Source organism: Lissotriton vulgaris, chromosome 4_1 (assembly GCF_964263255.1).
Source record: "Lissotriton vulgaris chromosome 4_1, aLisVul1.2, whole genome shotgun sequence".
Taxonomy (NCBI): domain Eukaryota; kingdom Metazoa; phylum Chordata; class Amphibia; order Caudata; family Salamandridae; genus Lissotriton; species Lissotriton vulgaris.
The window spans coordinates 47,313,348-47,331,048 of NC_141691.1; the positions used below are offsets into that span (position 1 = coordinate 47,313,348).

Below are 17,701 nucleotides of genomic sequence, written 5' to 3' on the forward strand. Positions count from 1 at the left end.
GAGAAAAAGACACGATAACCCCACTTACCTGCTAAGTGAATTTCCTCCCATAGAATAACATTGGTGATTCTATGTGAAAAAGTTTCCAAGTGTCAACTTTTAAAATACAATAATATTCCTTATAAATCACAGTTGTAACCAAAACGCTCTTACTCAATTGTTTCCAGGAGATGTCCCAGGACTGAATCTAGGATCCAGGACTGTGGTTAGAAAAGTAATCCTTAAAGTAATTTATTACATTGAACTAGAAATTCCCATTGAGCTCAATGTCACATTGTGTTTGAAATTGTGTTGCCTATTGCAACAACTGTAACTATTGTACTCAAGTCTATTCCTGCCGCTGCCCGGGGCTAGGCTGTCCAGGCCCCACAGCTGACTGCATCACCCCGGCGGCCCTCAGAGTCAGAGGAGGCCCGCCGCATCGTACCAGAAGGCCACGCTAGGCCCCGGTAGGCCAACGAAGCCTGAGGCTGCGATCTCGACCCACGTGACGGGGGCGCCACTCCATTAGCCGCGCCGCCGCTGCCGCACGAATGGTTGGGCGACCGCACCCCCTCCTGTGAGGCTCCTGATTGTCCCGACCCGGGAGAAGCCCCAGCCCGAAACTCATCGTGAGGAAGCCCGACTGCCCTCTCAGCCTGAGAACCACCGGAGGGCTCCAAGAGGAGTCGGCGCCCTCCCCCAGCCAATTGAGCCTACGCAAGGGCCCCGAGCGGCCGAACATAGAAAGGTACCCCCTGGGAAGGAGGGCGGAAGGCCCGGAGGAGGCCCCGAGTTCGCCCTCCCCCCACGGAAGACTGTGATTGTGCCTCATTGACCCTAGTGGGCCTCTTAACGTACTGGGACGGGGTAGGTGCCCTGTGTTAATTGGAGAACCCGCGGGGAGGGCTCAGTGACTGCCCAGTTAAACGAGTAACCCCTTGCTTGAGGGAATGTTATTAGCTGATGTGCCCTGATCAGTTGAAGGGTTTAATTCTGTTCCTACAGTGAATAATCTGGTCTAATGTACTGTTTGCCTCCCTGAGGGAATGTGGAGTAACTCCTAGACCAAGGGGGCTACAGTTGGTTAATGGAAGGAAATGTTTCACATGTAATGAGATGTTTTACCCTCATTCAAGGCACTGCTTATTCCTACTAAAGGAGAATGTTCATCCCAGCCTAAAGAAACGTTATTTGAATGTCTTAACAGGGCTTTACTTGCAGGTGCTAACCAAGAGCCAGGTTGCTACTTGGCCTACAGTAATTAAACAAGCATTGGAAATGCAATAGGTCTCGCATCATTAGAGTTAGTGCTTTTAGAATTGTTGATGGGTTTTTTTTGTAAATCTTTAGCATTTTTGTTTCCTGTAGCCAATGCTAAAGAATTACAAATAAAAAAAGCCATAAACATTTCTAAAAGCTCTAACTCAAATGCTGCGAGACCTATTGCTCTGTCGGCTGGCGTTTTTTGATGGTGCTGTGCTGGGAGAGAGAGTGGGGAGGGGTTGGAGAAGGGAGGGGGCGTAGAGCAGGGGGCGGAGCTATTGTATTAGTGCTCAACCCGTACCTCTGGGTTTTTCAAATGCATTGTGGGTGAGGCTACATAGTAGGTGATGGGTAGAGTCTTGAATGCGTTTAAGCAAAAAAATTCCACGCAGGGCAGTGATAAAATAAATGTACTAAAGTTTAATGGGGGGCTAAATAAATAAAAATTCTTCAATAACAAGTCATGGTTTAGTTATACATAGTGTAGCTCACACACTCGGGCTGTGCATTTGTCCAGTCTTACTACAGATCGCAAACACGACAAGAAATAGTGTTACCTCGGAGACCTAAATGATGTATCTTTTCCTAGATCAGCCCTTGGAGACCTGTGGTGCCTGCAGCCCTGAACAGGGGCTTTGCATTCGTCCGAGTGTATATATATATTTTTTTGGGGGGGAGTGAGAGAGGGGGAACGATGCAACAAACCCTTAGAAAACACATGTTGATGCCTGGCGCCAGGCAGGTCTGACAAGCACCGAGCACAGCGAGCTGCAGCTGTTTGTGCGACCCTTCTTTCAAGGAAGAGCAGGTATGTGTGATGTGAGTCCGGTTGACCTCGGTTGAGGAACAGAAATGGGTGTGCATCGTTGTAGCGGTGAGTGCAGTGCCTGTGGCTGTGTGCTTGTCAGCAGGCTACGGAGGGCAGGGTCCCGCCGCTGCAGCTTGAGACCAGCTCAAGTGCACCACAGACGGGGCAGGGCTGGCAGCGGTGACCCAAGCTACAGCCAAGGGTCCCAGCAGCAAGGCTCGCAAATAATAAACAAGAGAAATTGTAAAAATGGAAGATGACGCCACAACAAACGTATGATATTCACATTTTCCATCAGTTGCACACACCATGACATCATGAACATGGCAATTAATCCATTCATTAAGGTGGGTTTCCTCCCAATCCTACCGGTGTTATTTGTTACTATTGTCAGATATCTCGAAATGACGGCCCCTCACTATGCACAGGAAAGTGTGTTTATTACTGGGTAATGTTTCTCCATATAGACGTTTACTTTTATTGTATATTTATTGGAAGGTTAGCGCGCGTGCCCACAATGTTGAACTGCTCTGTGGGAAGTCTGTTTTCTAAACAGTTCAACGGTGACAGAATACAGATTTTTGCAACAAAAAAACAAGCGAGAGCTATTGGCTATGCCAATGCTTGTTCAATTGAGCATACAGTGTCCTCCATAATGACAGCCATCAAAGCAGCTGACTATCTGCTGACCGGGTGAGGCAGATGGTAGAGCTTGGGAGCCAAGAGTTAGGAGGGCTGCTTGGAGCATGGACAGACCACTGGAGCAGTGTTTTTGCTGCGTTTGTGGTGGGGGAGAGTTTATAACGCGAATGGGAGCAAAGTTCCAGGAGGCCTGTGCGGAGTATTGCGAGACCACGGAGGACTGTTTCTGCTGCATTACAGGCATTTCTTTGGTGGTGGGAGGGAAGGCACCACACTGTGAGATGCAGTGTTGAAGCTGCAAGTTAAAGATAAAGCATGCCGCTCGTGAACCGACGTACAACACACAGCAGTATTGTGGCTCTTTACAAATCAAGTGCGTACCTTAATCTCGTACCAAACGTGAGCAGTGTTTCTAATCTAGTCAGGTCCGCTTCATTTCGCTATAAACCATCACAGAACAGAAATATCCAAAGCATTCGAGGGTTGTTATGGGACGTCACTGCTTGCACTTCTCTCACAAACACTAAAACATGATGTCACATTATCCGGTGGGTAAAGTTAACAAGTAGGGAAGGCAGAGAAGGGGAGGGGGGAAGAGAAATGCGACACAAACAAGACGGAGGGAAGGAAGATAAGGGGAGGGGGGAGGAGAAATGCGACACAGCGGGCAGGGGAGGGGGCGGAGCGGGGAGAGGTGCGACACAGCAGGCAGGGGAGGAGAGTAGGAGGAGGAGGGGGAGGGGGGAGGAGAGTAGGGGAGGCACGGCCTAGCGGCCGTGCAATCAAGAAGTGAGGGGGCGGAGCTGGGGGAGTGTGAGAGAGAGAGTAGGCAAGGCAGGCGGCTGGGGGCATGTGCACGCGCTTTTGAGCTCAATGCGCATGCGCATTGAGCTTAAATTTCTCGTGCACTGCAAGGAATCGCCACGATTCCTTGCAAGTTGGGTTAAAGAGTGGATAAGCCCCCATAGTCTCGCAAGCTCGATGCGCATTGACAGGCGAGACCTAAAAAGCAGTATTTAATATCTAATATTTATTTTTTAAAATATTTATAGCCGAGTACTGTCAAGTTGTGTTTTTCTAAAGAAAGTCATAAGTTACTTCTACTGTGATTTTAATGCCTATGATCTTGAATGCAGATAAAGCTTATTTATTTGAATCAAACCTACTGGTGTGGTCTCTCTCATTGCGAGCACTTGTTGTCCTGGTGGATGTGTGTGCTGTGTAGTCACTTAACACCTAAGCTTTCGGGTGCCTTCCGGCTCGAGCCAAGCTACCCCCGGAGACCTGGCGAACCCAGTTCCCACACCCCCCGAGGCAGGAAGCCACACAGGTGTTAGCCCAAAAGGCAAGCTTCAAAGGAGAAGCCGCCTTTGGAGAACAAATAAGGAGCACTTGCGAGACGGGCCGCTCTAGTGTTTAGGTAGACAGGCTAACACTAGGGACAGGCTGGGAGAAGGCAGTTGTCAAACAGTTTTATCCAGTGATTCATGTTAGCCACACCTCTGGGGGTGGATTAGGGGCTCTTGAGTATATAGAGAGGGGTCTTGCCATGTTGGGAGTGGGCAGAATGGTACATCCTGGGATAGGCAGATGCCACACGTCCCAGGAACATGGTCAGCATGAGTGAGTAAACCTGGTATCCCATTGGCTATCAACCATATCCTACCCTGAGGGCATTTTCTGAAGATGAATAGGATAACTCTGACTGAAGGAGGACTGCCTCCTGCACAGAGGGGCCAGAGCAGAGAGGCTACACTTTTGATTGCTGCACCTGCTGGCTAGCAAAGAGCGGGACCGTGCCTGTGATGTCCTGCTCAAAGAGGAGTTGTCTCGGGTGCCCAGTCAAGCCCAGAGAATCCAAAGGCCCGCAGACTGGCCTACTTTTGCAACACAGGGACACAACAGCTGAAGAAGCCTGTTGGGGTAATTTGGTAACCCAAAGTCTTCAAGAAGCTACCCGGGAAATGGTAGTCCATTGGCGACTGGACTTGGGCCAGTTCTGAGAGACAACCTTGTGGGACGTCCACACTGCAACCAAGATTACTTCAACCTCTTTGACGACCAAGGAATCCCGATAGGAAGACCTTGTAGGATTCTGACTGCAATCCTTGCGGTTCAAAGTCAGCTGTGTAGAAAGTGAGTTGTTGCCAGGTGGCAGTGTGAGTCCCTCAGTGGAGCATGGCAAACTTTTAAACTGATGGGCTGGGTGGACCTGGATCATCTTGTGCTGCACCTGAGCAGATATTTTCTTTAACATTCAGGAGATGGAATAAGGTCAGCAGTGCTCACAACAAATCTCTCTTAAGTGTGACGCTCTGTCCTCTGTCGGGGTGAAGGTTAGTGAGAATGAGCTAGATGATGGGCTGGTGCCTACATCCTCTTGGAAGGCCTTCGGCTGCCTGTCAGGATGGAGTGACTCTGCCATCTGTCTTTTCTGATTTGTGAGTGTTACCTCCCTCTGGGTTGAAGATTGTGTCCTCATTTCTGTTGTGATTCCTGCTACCAATACTTTGTGGGCCTTAATCTTTTTTGTTGCGATGTTGGCCGCCTTCTCACAGACGTTATGTGCAGAAGGTGCCTAGATCTCCTTATCTGTACTTTACAAATTACGAATAGAGACTTGAAAAAACACTGCAATGAAGTTGTCTGTGTCCTATCAATACTTAAAGTAGTTTTCCATTAGCCCTCCTAATTTAGCGGCACATTGTTCTCCAAGTTCTGGCAAGTGTTAGCCTCCCGAAAAATGGGTTAACAGTCCTAGAATATTTACAGCGATGCTACTTGCAAGTCAGACTATAAATTACAATAAAATGGCATTTGCGCAGTTGCTTCTGCGAGTGCATCCCGGCACTAACAGCAGGACCACCCTAGATAACATACTAGCATCCTAAACCTAAGCATTAAGCAGGTGGGTTCTTCATGCCTTTCCTAAAGATCTCCTCCGAGGGAGCAAAACGAAGCAATGGCAGAATCGAATTCCAAAGTTTAGCTGTCAGAAGAGTAAAGGATCTCCCAGATCGCCTGGCCCTGTGGGCCCTCGGGATCTTGGTCGTGGTCTGAATTGTGAGTGAAGCAAACATTACATGGTCAAATGGACTTTGGCAGCTTAACTTGCTTCCCCTGCTTTGAAATCTGTTAATTGGGGACTACCTATAGGTCTGCTAATATATTTTGTTTTTGGCCTGTTTCTCTAAACTCAATATACATTTCTGTACTAAAAAACGTGAGACCTCTTCACAGACCGATAAGAGAATGGTTCTGTGCCTGTTAAGAACAAGCATTAGAAATGCAATAGGTCTCGCAGCATTAGAGTTAGTGCTTTTAGAATTGTTAATGGGTTTTTTTGTAAATCTTTAGCATGAGGTTGAGGGTGAGTGAGGGTGAGGGGTTGAGGGTGAGTGAGGGTGAGGGGTTGAGGGTGAGGGTGAGTGAGGGTGAGGCTGAGGGGTTGAGGGTGAGTGAGGGTGAGGCTGAGGGGGTGAGGGTGAGTGAGGGGTTGAGGGTGAGTGGGGTTGAGGGTGAGTGAGGGTGAGGGGTTGAGGGTGAGTGAGGGTGAGGGTGAGTGAGGGTGAGGGTGAGTGAGGGTGAGGGTGAGTGAGGGTGAGTGAGGGTGAGTGAGGGTGAGTGGGGGTGAGTGGGGGTGAGTGAGGGTGAGTGGGGGTGAGTGGGGGGTGAGTGAGGGTGAGGGTGAAGGTGAGTGAGGGTGAGGGTGAGTGTGGGTGAGGGTGAGGGTGAGTGTGGGTGAGGGTGAGTGTGGGTGAGTGTGGGTGAGGGATTGAGGGTGAGGGGTTGAGGGTGGGTGAGGGGTTGAGAGTGAGTGAGGGTGAGGGTGAGTGAGGGTGAGTGAGGGTGAGGGTGAGTGAAGGTGGGTGAGGGTGAGGGGTTGAGGGTGAGTGAGGGTGAGGGGTTGAGGGTGAGTGAGGATGAGGGGTTGAGGGTGGGTGAGGGTGAGTGAGGGTGAGAGTGAGTGAGGGTGAGGGTGAGTGAGGGTGAGGGTGAGTGAAGGTGGGTGAGGGTGAGGGGTTGAGGGTGATTGAGGGTGAGGGTGAGTGAAGGTGGGTGAGGGTGAGGCGTTGAGGGTGAGTGAGGGTGAGGGGTTGAGGGTGAGTGAGGGTGAGGGGTTGAGGGTGAGTGAGGGTGAGGGGTTGAGGGTGAGTGAGGGTGAGGGGTTGAGGGTGAGTGAAGGTGAGGGTGAGGGGTTGAGGGTGGGTGAGGGTGAGTGAGGGTGAGGGGTTGAGGGTGAGTGAGGATGAGTGAGAGTGAGGGTGAGTGAGGGGTTGAGGGTGAGGGGTTGAGGGTGAGGGGTTGAGGGTGAGTGAGGGTGAGGGGTTGAGGGTGAGTGAGGGTGAGGTGTTGAGGGTGAGTGAGGGTGAGGTGTTGAGGGTGAGTGAGGGTGAGGGGTTGAGGGTGAGTGAGGGTGAGGGGTTGAGGGTGAGTGAGGGTGAGGGTGAGTGAGGGTGAGGGTGAGTGAGGGTGAGGGTGAGTGTGGGTGAGGGTGAGTGTGGGTGAGGGTGAGGGTGAGTGTGGGTGAGGGTGAGTGTGGGTGAGGGTGAGTGTGGGTGGGTGAGGGTGAGTGTGGGTGAGGGTGAGTGTGGGTGAGGGTGAGGGTGAGGGTGAGTGTGGGTGAGGGTGAGTGTGGGTGAGGGTGAGTGAGGGGTTGAGGGTGAGTGAGGGTGAGTGAGGGTGAGGGTGAGTGAGGGTGAGGGGTTGAGGGTGAGTGAGGGTGAGGGTGAGTGAGGGTGAGGGTGAGTGAGCTACATCTAATGACTTCAGAGGACTGCTTATAGACTGTTTAAATTACAACCACTGTCGATAGTAAGTACTATTGACCCTGATAACACCCTAATATATGTCCAAAGTCACAGTTTGGTAGGACTGGGCCAGACCAATGTATATGTTTCTATAAGTGTAGTCAGGACCATACAAGGGTTAGTTGAATAGCCTTGGCGGAAAACCCTGCTTCATTGTCTGGGAAGATTTTATTTAAATAGCTCGTTCCACATTTAGCTGTAACAACTTAGGAGAGAGCCTTCCCCACCCACATCAAGGAAGATAAAACCTGTAAACGGTGCTACCTGACGGTAGAGCCCCTTTGCAAAACAGACATCAGGCAAAGAGTTATGCTGTTACTCTTAAATAGAGTGTTATGATGGAATGCACATTGAGCCCCCCGGCCTGGGGGCGTGAGGCGGGAGGGGCTTGGCTGGGCTCCAGCGTGTGTAGGATTCGGGCTTCCCTGCACGGGGGTCTCCTCTCTGCCTGCAGCCTAGGTCACATCCTGCCCTGCCCGCCGCTCCAGACATCCATACAACTCTGCCTCCTTTGTTGTGGTGCGAGCAGAGCAGGCGCGAGAGAGGCACGGAGAAACCCTGGCACTGCCAGCTGCAAGGGGCACGGGAGCAAGATCACACGGAGAGACGCAGCGGCGCCCGGGACTGAAGGGAACGGGTCCTTGTTGTTGAGCGGAAACCGAAAGAAGAGGTACCTCTGTCGGCCCCGCGGGCTGCAGAGCACCAAGAAAGGGTGGAGGGGGCAGGGGAGGAGGGGTCCGGGGAGGAGGGAAGGGCCAGAGGGACTTGATGGGAGTGGTGGGGGGGAGGGGGTGTGTTTGATTATCTTTTTATAAAATCTTGTATCGAACTTTGAGAGGAAAAAAATAGACTTGAAACTTGTTTAAATCAATAACCCCCTTTGCACGATTTCTAGTTTTGCACAACATTCTAAACATCTGTAAGGGCCTGGTCGGACCCGCCTGCGCCCCCCCTCCCTGTGCTCGAGACCTCGGCCTGTGCCATGGAAGGAGCAGGCGGGGGGAGGTCGGAATAACAAAAGCTCACACGACAGCGTTTAAAGAGAAAAATTCCACCAAGACCCCAAACCCCCAAGGACGCCACGAGCTGCTTTATGTTTAAAGAGAAAAAAAGTGGAAGTATTTCGGGAATCCGAGCTGCTGCTGGCGCATCCTTGGACTGTGTGGTCCGGGGAGGAGGGAAGGGCCAGAGGGACTTGATGGGAGTGGTGGGGGGGAGGGGGAGGGTGAGGGTATAGAGAGGGAGAGGAGGAGAGACCGGACAGGGGCAAGCAGCAGAGACACGGCGAAACGGCGGGTAAAATAAACAAACAAGCCTTTCACCGTAACACGGCGGGCAGGGGAGGGGGCGGAGAGGGGAGAGGTGCGACACGGCAGGCAGGCAGGGGAGGAGGGGGGAGGAGAGTAGGGGAGGCACGGCCTAGCGGCAGGCAGGCAGGGGGGGAGAGGAGGAGGGGGGAGGAGAGTAGGGGAGGCACGGCCTAGCGGCCGTGCAATCAAGTAGTGAGGGGGCGGAGCTGGGGGAGGCTGTGAGAGAGAGTCGGCAAGGCAGGCGGCTGGGGGCATGTGCACGCGCATTTAAGCTCAATGCGCATGCGCATTGAGCTTTAAATTTCTCGTGCACTGCAAGGAATCGCCACGATTCCTTGCAGTGTGGATAAAGAGCGGATAAGTCCCAATACTCTCGCCTTGCTCGATGCGCATGCGCATCGACAGGCGAGACCTAAAAACCTATTTTCGTGCAATCAAGTAGTGAGGGGGCGGAGCTGGGGGAGGCTGTGAGAGAGAGTAGGCAAGGCAGGCGGCTGGGGGCATGTGCACGCGCATTTAAGCTCAATGCGCATGCGCATTGAGCTTAAATTTCTCGTGCACTGCAAGGAATCGCCACGATTCCTTGCAGTGTGGATAAAGAGCGGATAAGTCCCAATACTCTCGCCTTGCTCGATGCACATGCGCATCGACAGGCGAGACCTAAAAACCTATTTACTTGTGACTTTGTTTCCCATGTGTAGACATCTTTCATATAAATAGTATGTAATTCACATCTGCAGTGACATGTGTCACCTTCCTTTTTTAATACTTTTTGATTAAAGATCTATGGCAGCATGAAACAGAGCAATCTCACTGAATTTGTATAGAAGCCTTAATTACTATTTTGAAACATTACACAAGTCACACCTAATACCACCCTTCAACCATCGCCACTGGTATTGTTTTCCTTTTATGAATGTCAACATTTCACAAGCCTGAAGTATGATGTAGCTGTCCTGGCCAGATAATGAACTGATGCTTGTTCTTCTGTTTCAGAGTATTGTACTATGTTGCCCAAGTGCCCTGGTCTGGCACTATTCACTGACAGACAGTCGAATCAAAACTGGCTCTCCACTAGACCACCTCCCCATCGCACCGTCCAGCCTTCCCATGCCAGGGGGCAACACCGCGTTCACACAGCAGGTGAGTGTGATATTTCCTAAGGACCTTTGTCCCCATTTTATTATTCATTGGAGTTGTACCAGCCCATTGCTGCCTAGAAATGCGGACGGGTGTCGTTGAAGGAGTAACTTGATCTGCAGGCTACTTGTTTTAAACCATGTTAGTTGTGTATGCCTTGGGCCTTTTAACATTCACCACCTAATTGCATTGAAGTACTAATTCTGTTACATGACATGCATAGTGACAACCGTGATGTGCCTCAGATCCAGTGCAGTTACCAAAGCTTCAGTGCACAAAACCTGTTGACAAACTGTGGAGAGGGTCGTTCGTGAGTTTGTATCGGGTAAACCTGTATCTTCCCACCCCTAAATTTTAGGAGCATTGCTTACATAGCGTAAATACTGTCTCCAGCTATCCATATGTGACACTCCACCCACACTTCCAACTAGGGCCAACTTCACTTTTCTCTTCCGAAGCTTGGGGAGGTGAAATATTTTTTTCTGGAGTTTATAAACACAGCATCTGTATCTGCCATCCAGTGCCTGAGCTAACAGGCATTCATTAAGTCAAGTAATGCATCTCGATTGTTAGTGCACAGTGCCATTCCTTGACATATGATTACCTACACAATGTCAGGCACTCGTTATGATGCAGCACACAGTGTAAAAACCCTACAAAACAGCAGTACCGTGTCAATAGCCTAACAGCCTTCTTCCAGCGCACTTTTGTTTTCCATCCCCTGTTCCTTTCTTGATATACATTTCCCACTAATGTCTGGCAGTTAAAGTGATCAAGGTCTCATTTTTCTGGGTAGGTCAGAAACCTTTCACATTTCTGATCATCTCATTAGATCAATACTCACCGATCCTAGAACCCCATGAACAATGGGAGCCTCAAAGGGAGTAAAAGCCCAGGAATATGTCCTTCCTCGGCATGCCTTCTTTGTCTGGAGACAGCCTACTAAGTTGAATTCCTACGTGCCTTTTTCTCTTAAATGGCAGTCCTGAAAATTGCCCAAACCTATTCTCCTAGATCAAAACCAATCCTCAGGAATACTTCTGACCGCAGAATCCTCAGCTTTTAGCATATCACCAGGTGCAGGACTGGATCCGGAGATATCTTCCAACAGTGCTCCCAGTGCCAGTAGGTGGTGCTCTATGATTCAGTGCTGACTGTAACGCTCCCAGAAGTGACGTAGTGGAGCCACATAGGAGTGTCACCCCTGTATGTTGATATCATTTATTTTATTTCAATGCCCTTCGATGTGGATCTTGAGCTCCACTCCCAATTTTGTTTTTCTTCTGGGGACTTCAATTTTGTTTTACCGTGTGCATGGGAATGTTCTCTTCACTGCATGCACCATGCTTTTCGCAGTGTCAAAATTGCAGGAAGTAGATGTCTGTCATGGACCTGCACGAGGTCTGCTGATGTTGGACTCTATGTAGTTAAACATATAAAGATGTCCCAGTTGAAGAAGAGGCCCTGTTCTGGTTGCTGGCCAGATTGTGGTCCTAAGCAGGAGGCCACACTTTCAGAAAACCCACTTCCTGCTTGAAGTCTTCAAGTAAATAGAAATCAGTGTCTTGTCATAAGCTTAAGAATGCCAAGTGGGACTCCACACCATCCCGCCACTCAAAATCTAGCGAGAATGCGCATGGGTATTGTGGTAACGATTGCGCTCTCCCAATTTCTCCTGAATCAGCACCAATCTCACAGTTTGCCCCAATGTTCCACACTGTCTTCAACACCAAATAACAGCCATCAAAGAGGCCATGCTGAAGGTTTTTGGTGCAATTACAGCTCTCTGGTGCACCTTTGGGCCTTAACCTCACTGCAGTGATGTTCAGACAGACTTCTGCCTATACCGCGGTCTGCCCCCTCTGGTCCCGCTACCGGGCCCGCACTGACTCCAGTATTGACTTCTACTCGGGTGCCAAGATCCATACCGGTTCATTCTGACCTGATGCTGACACAGACTCCGCCAGTGCTGGTTACTGACTGATTCCGTGGCTGGTTTTCGACTCTGAACTGATGTTGGCCTGCTCCAGACCGGTGTCGTACTATAAAATGACAAAAGCACAAACAGTGATTATACAACATCTCAATCAATGCCAATATCCGCAGAGGGCTTGCTATCTTTTCGGCTCCAATTTGGCCCAGTGCAGGAGTCCAATGACCCTCTTTTTGCAATGAGCCTCAGGACACAACTGATGATGAGCAAGGGGACCATTTGCTGATGCATTATATTTAGAGTTACAAAAAACTAGCGGTGGGCATGACAACCTCTCCCAGAGCTAGACTGTCCGCTTGGGCCACCAACTAAAGAAAGTGTTTTGTTTGCAGTGGTGGTTCAGAGGGGAGTTGAAACAATAACATTGCACTTGCCTACAATTGAGACGAAAACAAATGTAAATGTGGACCATTATTGCCTTTTCTTGAAGCCCTAACTGGCAACGTTCCGGCTTCTTGGTCCAAGTCATGCTCTTGCTCGCTAGTCATTGACCTGGTGTAGGTGACATAGACTGGATCCTGTTGACCCTCACTTCTTGGCCAAGCATCCTACATCAGAGAGCGTAATTGTTCAAGCATCAACGAGTAAGATCAGTCTGAATTTCCTTCTGGACAGTTGAAGAGGCGTGATGGGTTCGGGAAGAGAATGTTTTCTTTGGCTAGTGTAGCTTTGTGATCTACAAATGCACTTTCTTTTGGGTAGGTATATCCGTGCATTATGGGATATAGCCAGTGATAACTTGGCAGCCATCCTGGGGGACAAAGTACCTCATTGGCCCAATGGCTACATGATGATCAAGATGCAGGCAGGTATGTGCTCTGACCTGGCCTGAACACTACAGACTCCATCTGCATAGTTCATCACACCAGCATCGTGCTCAAAGGCCATGCCAGAAAGAGATCGACTATGTGTCCTGGAGATGTGCAAGCGTCTCTAATGAACATGCCCTTGATGCCTTTAAACTGTAAGGGGAACTCTGGAACTGTTCAAGCAGAGTCACGCCACAGTAAGATCTCTGTGGTTATTGATACCAGCTAACTCATTTCCTCTATCTGGCCATTCAAAGGGGCTAGGTCACAGACCGCGCCATCCCTCCCAACCTGTACTGCATCAAACAATCCCAGTCCTTTCTCAGCTGCAGACATGTCACCGGTAGAAACCATTCAAATCAGCAGGGACAGCAATCCTTAAATTCTTCCTCCCATGCTGCTCTGGTCACAAAGCCACTTTAGTTTGCACTCGCATGCTCTTGTCTGGCTGAGAGAAAGCAGAATACTGCATTTTCCCCCCACCCAGAGATTAATCGCATTGGACAGGTGGTGTTAGAGGTGGTTGGTTTAAAGGGGTTGTACCCTGCCCTTCAACTCCTCTGCACCTTCCGTTCCTCTCACAATGGAACAACTTTGAAGGTGAATTCTGCGATGACATCAACCTGCCATTGTCCAAGGGTTTCATCGAGCGGATATCAGACTTGTGAAAGAAGAAGGATGACACTTGTGTTATTTCCCTGTTCTATAGAAGGATGGCGACTACAGGCCTGTTTTGGGTCTCTGTCCGCTGGACGCCTTTTTGAGCATGGACAAGTTCAAAATGCCTGTGATGCAGGAGACTGGATAGCGGTTTTGTACTTGATGTACACTCATTTCCAGCAATCCCTCCTGCAGTCCCACTGGTATTTCCCCTGGTTCGAGGTAAGCCAGGAACACTTTCAATTTACTGTGCTCCCCCTTTGGCCTTACCTCGGCTGCATTGAGTCCTGGATATTAACTGCAATATCCTGATGTTTTGATATCAGCTATAGCTTTCAGTGAGGATGGCTCTGAGGCTTTTTGGCCTTGTGGATCATCCTCATACCGGATACCTAGTGGCACATGCACACCCAGTAGGGGACTCAAAGGTCCCAGTGAGCCCTGAATCAAAGCTATCCTTCCGAATCCACTCAGATCTTGAAGGAGATGGCTCAGGACCTACAGTGGTTGCTTGCAGATGACATCCCTACTGTTGGCAGGCCCCTATCCCTTCCCCACCCAAAGTTTACAGTGGTGGCAGGCATGTCACTGCTGGATTGGAAAAGCCAACTGAGAGAGATTGAGAAAAGAGGCCTCTTTAGTAGTGCTGGCGCTTTGTCGGTCTTGGAATGCTCTTTCTGGTTGATACTCTTATCGAACTCCAAATGTCACACTGTCCTTCCTCTTCCCGCTCTGTGTAGTGCCCTCTTTGCCATCTAAAAAAATCCTAAATTAGTTATCCTTCTGACTCGAAAGCTTACCTGCCATCCGTCAAGGGGAGGCTGGTATAAGACCTCACAGACCACACAACCGCCATGTGGTACCCCAAAAAGTAGGGCTCCTTTGACGTCCTCCATCTGGCAGCATCCCTGAATCCCAAAGCAGACGTTCAAACACACAAAAGGTGATGGAAGGAATGCTTGCAATAAGTCTAACCATAGGCAATTGCTTGGGGTAGCATTCCAACCCCTGCGGCCTGAGCGATTACCAGTGGCTGAGATTAATTGAAGCATTCTGCCTATCACCTTATTGTGGCAGCTGACACCCTAAATGTCATGGGTATGCCCAGCCATGGGTCCCATGTTCACTGGACTAAAGCTATAGCCTACTGATGAGCCTCAAGCAGGGCAAAATCGGTCTGGGGATGTAGTGGTCCCTTCTGGAGAGGGCCTTGCCTGGCATTCGGATGGACTGTCCTATAAGGAGCAGGGTTGGTACTATTTTACATAAGGCAGGCCTTTGTCTAGAGTGCATGGTCAGAAAAAAATTATGGTGCCGCTACCTCTCCTGTCTCGAGTTCTAGGGGAAGATTAAAAAGTAGTGGCCCAAGTAATTTCTTCACCCGGTACTGGGCCTTGAAAGGGTGGTACCCAAAGCTCCTGAGTTGGAGCAGGTGTCTTCTGATCATATTTTCGCTTTTGGAAAACCTGCTGTCTCATTAACATTGCAGGGTGCTGTATCAGAGTCTCCACAATCTTTGTATCCAAGCCTGGTGATAGTCGAGGCAACTACACAGATTTGACTTGCTAACCAAGGTGGTTGATTTCAACCTTGTGGCCAGGGATGCACTGGGCAAATTTGTTGCTTGTTGTGGTACTCGAAATATAGACCTCTTTAAAGCCAAAGTTTCTGATGTTCTTTTGTTTGTACTTTTGCTAGCCCCCCAAGGCCTCTGTGGGCACAGTGTAAAGTTATTTGGTAGCACTTTCAGCCTGTCTGCCCAACCATTTTTAAGTGACCGGTTATGATGCATGATATAAATATTTTGTACACGTTTCCCACCCTAACAGTTTGTTCTGTCTCAGTGGTACTTGAATTTGGTCTTGACATTTCCCACATGCATGACTTTTGAGCCTATGCACAGCTATTTGTTTTAAGTCTCTTAACACTGAACACTGTTTTCCTCATTGCAATTTCATCTGCATGCTGCACAGATGACCTGCAGGTGCTTTTGGTGCAGCTGCCCTGCACCACGTTTTCCCAGGCTTATTGTTACTGTAGACCTGGGTGGTCTTCAAATCAAAAATTGTGACTCCAGTCCATGTTGGTCACTCTTTAACTCTGCCTGCATTTTCTGCCCTGGCTCACTCTGCGGGAGAAGAAGAGTGACTCCTTTTCCTTGACCTTGACGGTGCGCTGAGCTTTTACATAGACATACGTCCATTGCGTGGATGACCAGCTCTTTGTGTCATTTTCTGGGGCATAGAAAGGCATGCTGACACTAAGAGGACCCTATCAAGTTGGATACTCCTCTGCATCAAAATCTGCAAGTTCGAGGCATGTGGGCTGCTGAATTCATATCTGTGCATAGATCGCCATCTAGTGTTTGGTCCGGATGATTGCACATTGTTGTCCTGGAAGAGTCTTCGAAGTATCACGAGATAGGTGGCTCCTTCCCTGGACTACAGTGCGCATGGGCATCCCCTCCATCCTCAGATTGTTTTTTTCAGCCATTGGGTTCGGATGTATATTTGTTAACTCAAGTTCGGAATCGATAGAAAACTTAATATATTGCCCTGAAGGCCTCTAGGTATCTTCGATATTGTCTTTGCGATCGGTGCCGAGTACTCGTTCCAGCTCAATCCTCGAGCCGGACGTCAAGAAGAGCTGCGTGGCTATTCAGCACTGAAGCCCGGTCGACGCCAGAGGCCTTATCGACGATCGATGATGGAACGGAGCCCATTCAAGAGATGTCCCGTTTACAACTCCAAGTATCCTCACATCGATGTCCACCCGGTGTGCAACAAGTGCCTGTCTCTGGATCACGATGAAGCCAGTTGCATGGCTTGTTCGCGGTTCCGATCCAAGAAAACACTTTGCATTCGACGCGCTGCGCGGAAGGAAGCCCAGCAGACGGCACCTGACCCGGTGAACATCTTCGATGCTGAGGACGATGGAGTCGAGCAGGAGGTTCAGGGGAACCTGTCGGATCCTGCATCGGAGATTGACTCCAGTTATGACGCAGAGGATGAGGAGATGCTCGAACATGAAGACGTCGTCGACGAGGTAGGAGACGACGTTGAGGCCTTTGGGGCCGTAGAAGATGGCTCGAGCGAGGAGCTAGGCCCGACCGTTAATATGGGGGCCGAGACTAAAACACTCTATAAGGCTCAGGTCGAGGGATCGCCACAAGGCCTTACCCAAGATCAAACGCATAGTTCTACAGCCTCGCTTCAGGGCCCGGCTTCGAACAATTCAAGAGCCATCGGTTGATCGATTGAAATCGAAACCAAAAACATCGGTGACTACAAAACCGAAAGCACCGGAAACAAAATCTAAACCGAAAGTGCAACTTACTTTGGTCGGATCGAAGGCTTCTGAAACATCGGCTCCGACGAAACAAAAGAGTGCTATCGACCCGAGAGGTCGCTAAAGTGTCGACCCGAAGACCGGGGCACCGAAGAAAAAGGTCAAAGACATCGACCCAAAGAAGTCGGCGCTGAAGACCGTCGACACAAACAAAGGACTCGACACACAGAACGTTCTCGATCCTAAACGTCGACTCGACAAAGCCAAGGTCGGCAAAGACCTCCAGCCCAAAACAAGCAGTGGCTCCAAGGACCCCGTCGAATCAACACAACTATCCGCCTCTTTCTCGAAGCAGGTGTCGGACTCGCTGCAGCGCATTAAGGAGAAAGCTATAGCTGTCGGAACGAAGGCAACTCCGCCCCCAAAGACAGTCAGTACAACTCCGAAAGCGTTGGCACCGATTAAGTTTGTATTGCCGCCGCCAGTGACACCTAAGGCGTTCGCCCCTAAGACGGGCATTGAGGCTGCCAAAAGGTGTCCATGGGGCAAAAGCCTGCAGCTAATGAAGGGGCCACAAAGCATCGACAGCCTCTGCAGGAAGATCAGTCGAGGCAGTTCATCAACGCTGATACCGGTAGACTTTCCATTTTGAAGCGAAAGATCACCCCAGAACAACCTATGGAGTCGTATAAAATTCCATTAAAGAAAAAAAGGGATTCTGCAACATCACCTCTTCTTTTTGAACCTCTACAACAATATGGTCGAGAACCTGCTCCTTTGTCACCCACACATTCATATGTGGATGTAGGGGATGGTGACGATGAGGATTGTGTCATTTTCGGGGGCATAGAAAGGCATGCTGACACTAAGAGGACCCTATCAAGTTGGATACTCCTCTGCATCAAAATCTGCAAACACTGGCCAAGAAGGCTCATTCCAGCAGGGCCGAGACTGCCGTGATTGCTTTGGCGTGAGGGGTGCTTTTTGTAGATATC

At 49.8% G+C, this 17,701-nt stretch overlaps 1 protein-coding gene across 7 annotated transcripts in view; it reads left to right on the plus strand.

Moving 5' to 3' along the window:
* The window catches only part of MED12 (mediator complex subunit 12), an 820,436-nt gene that overhangs the window by 152,186 nt on the left and 650,549 nt on the right, over positions 1-17,701 (plus strand). For all 7 annotated transcript variants that reach the window (XM_086918278.1, XM_086918283.1, XM_086918279.1 and 4 more), the window contains exon 8: positions 9,813-9,959. In XM_086918278.1, the coding sequence (XP_086774404.1) occupies positions 9,813-9,959 (147 nt within the window). The remainder of the gene's footprint in view (positions 1-9,812; positions 9,960-17,701) is intronic.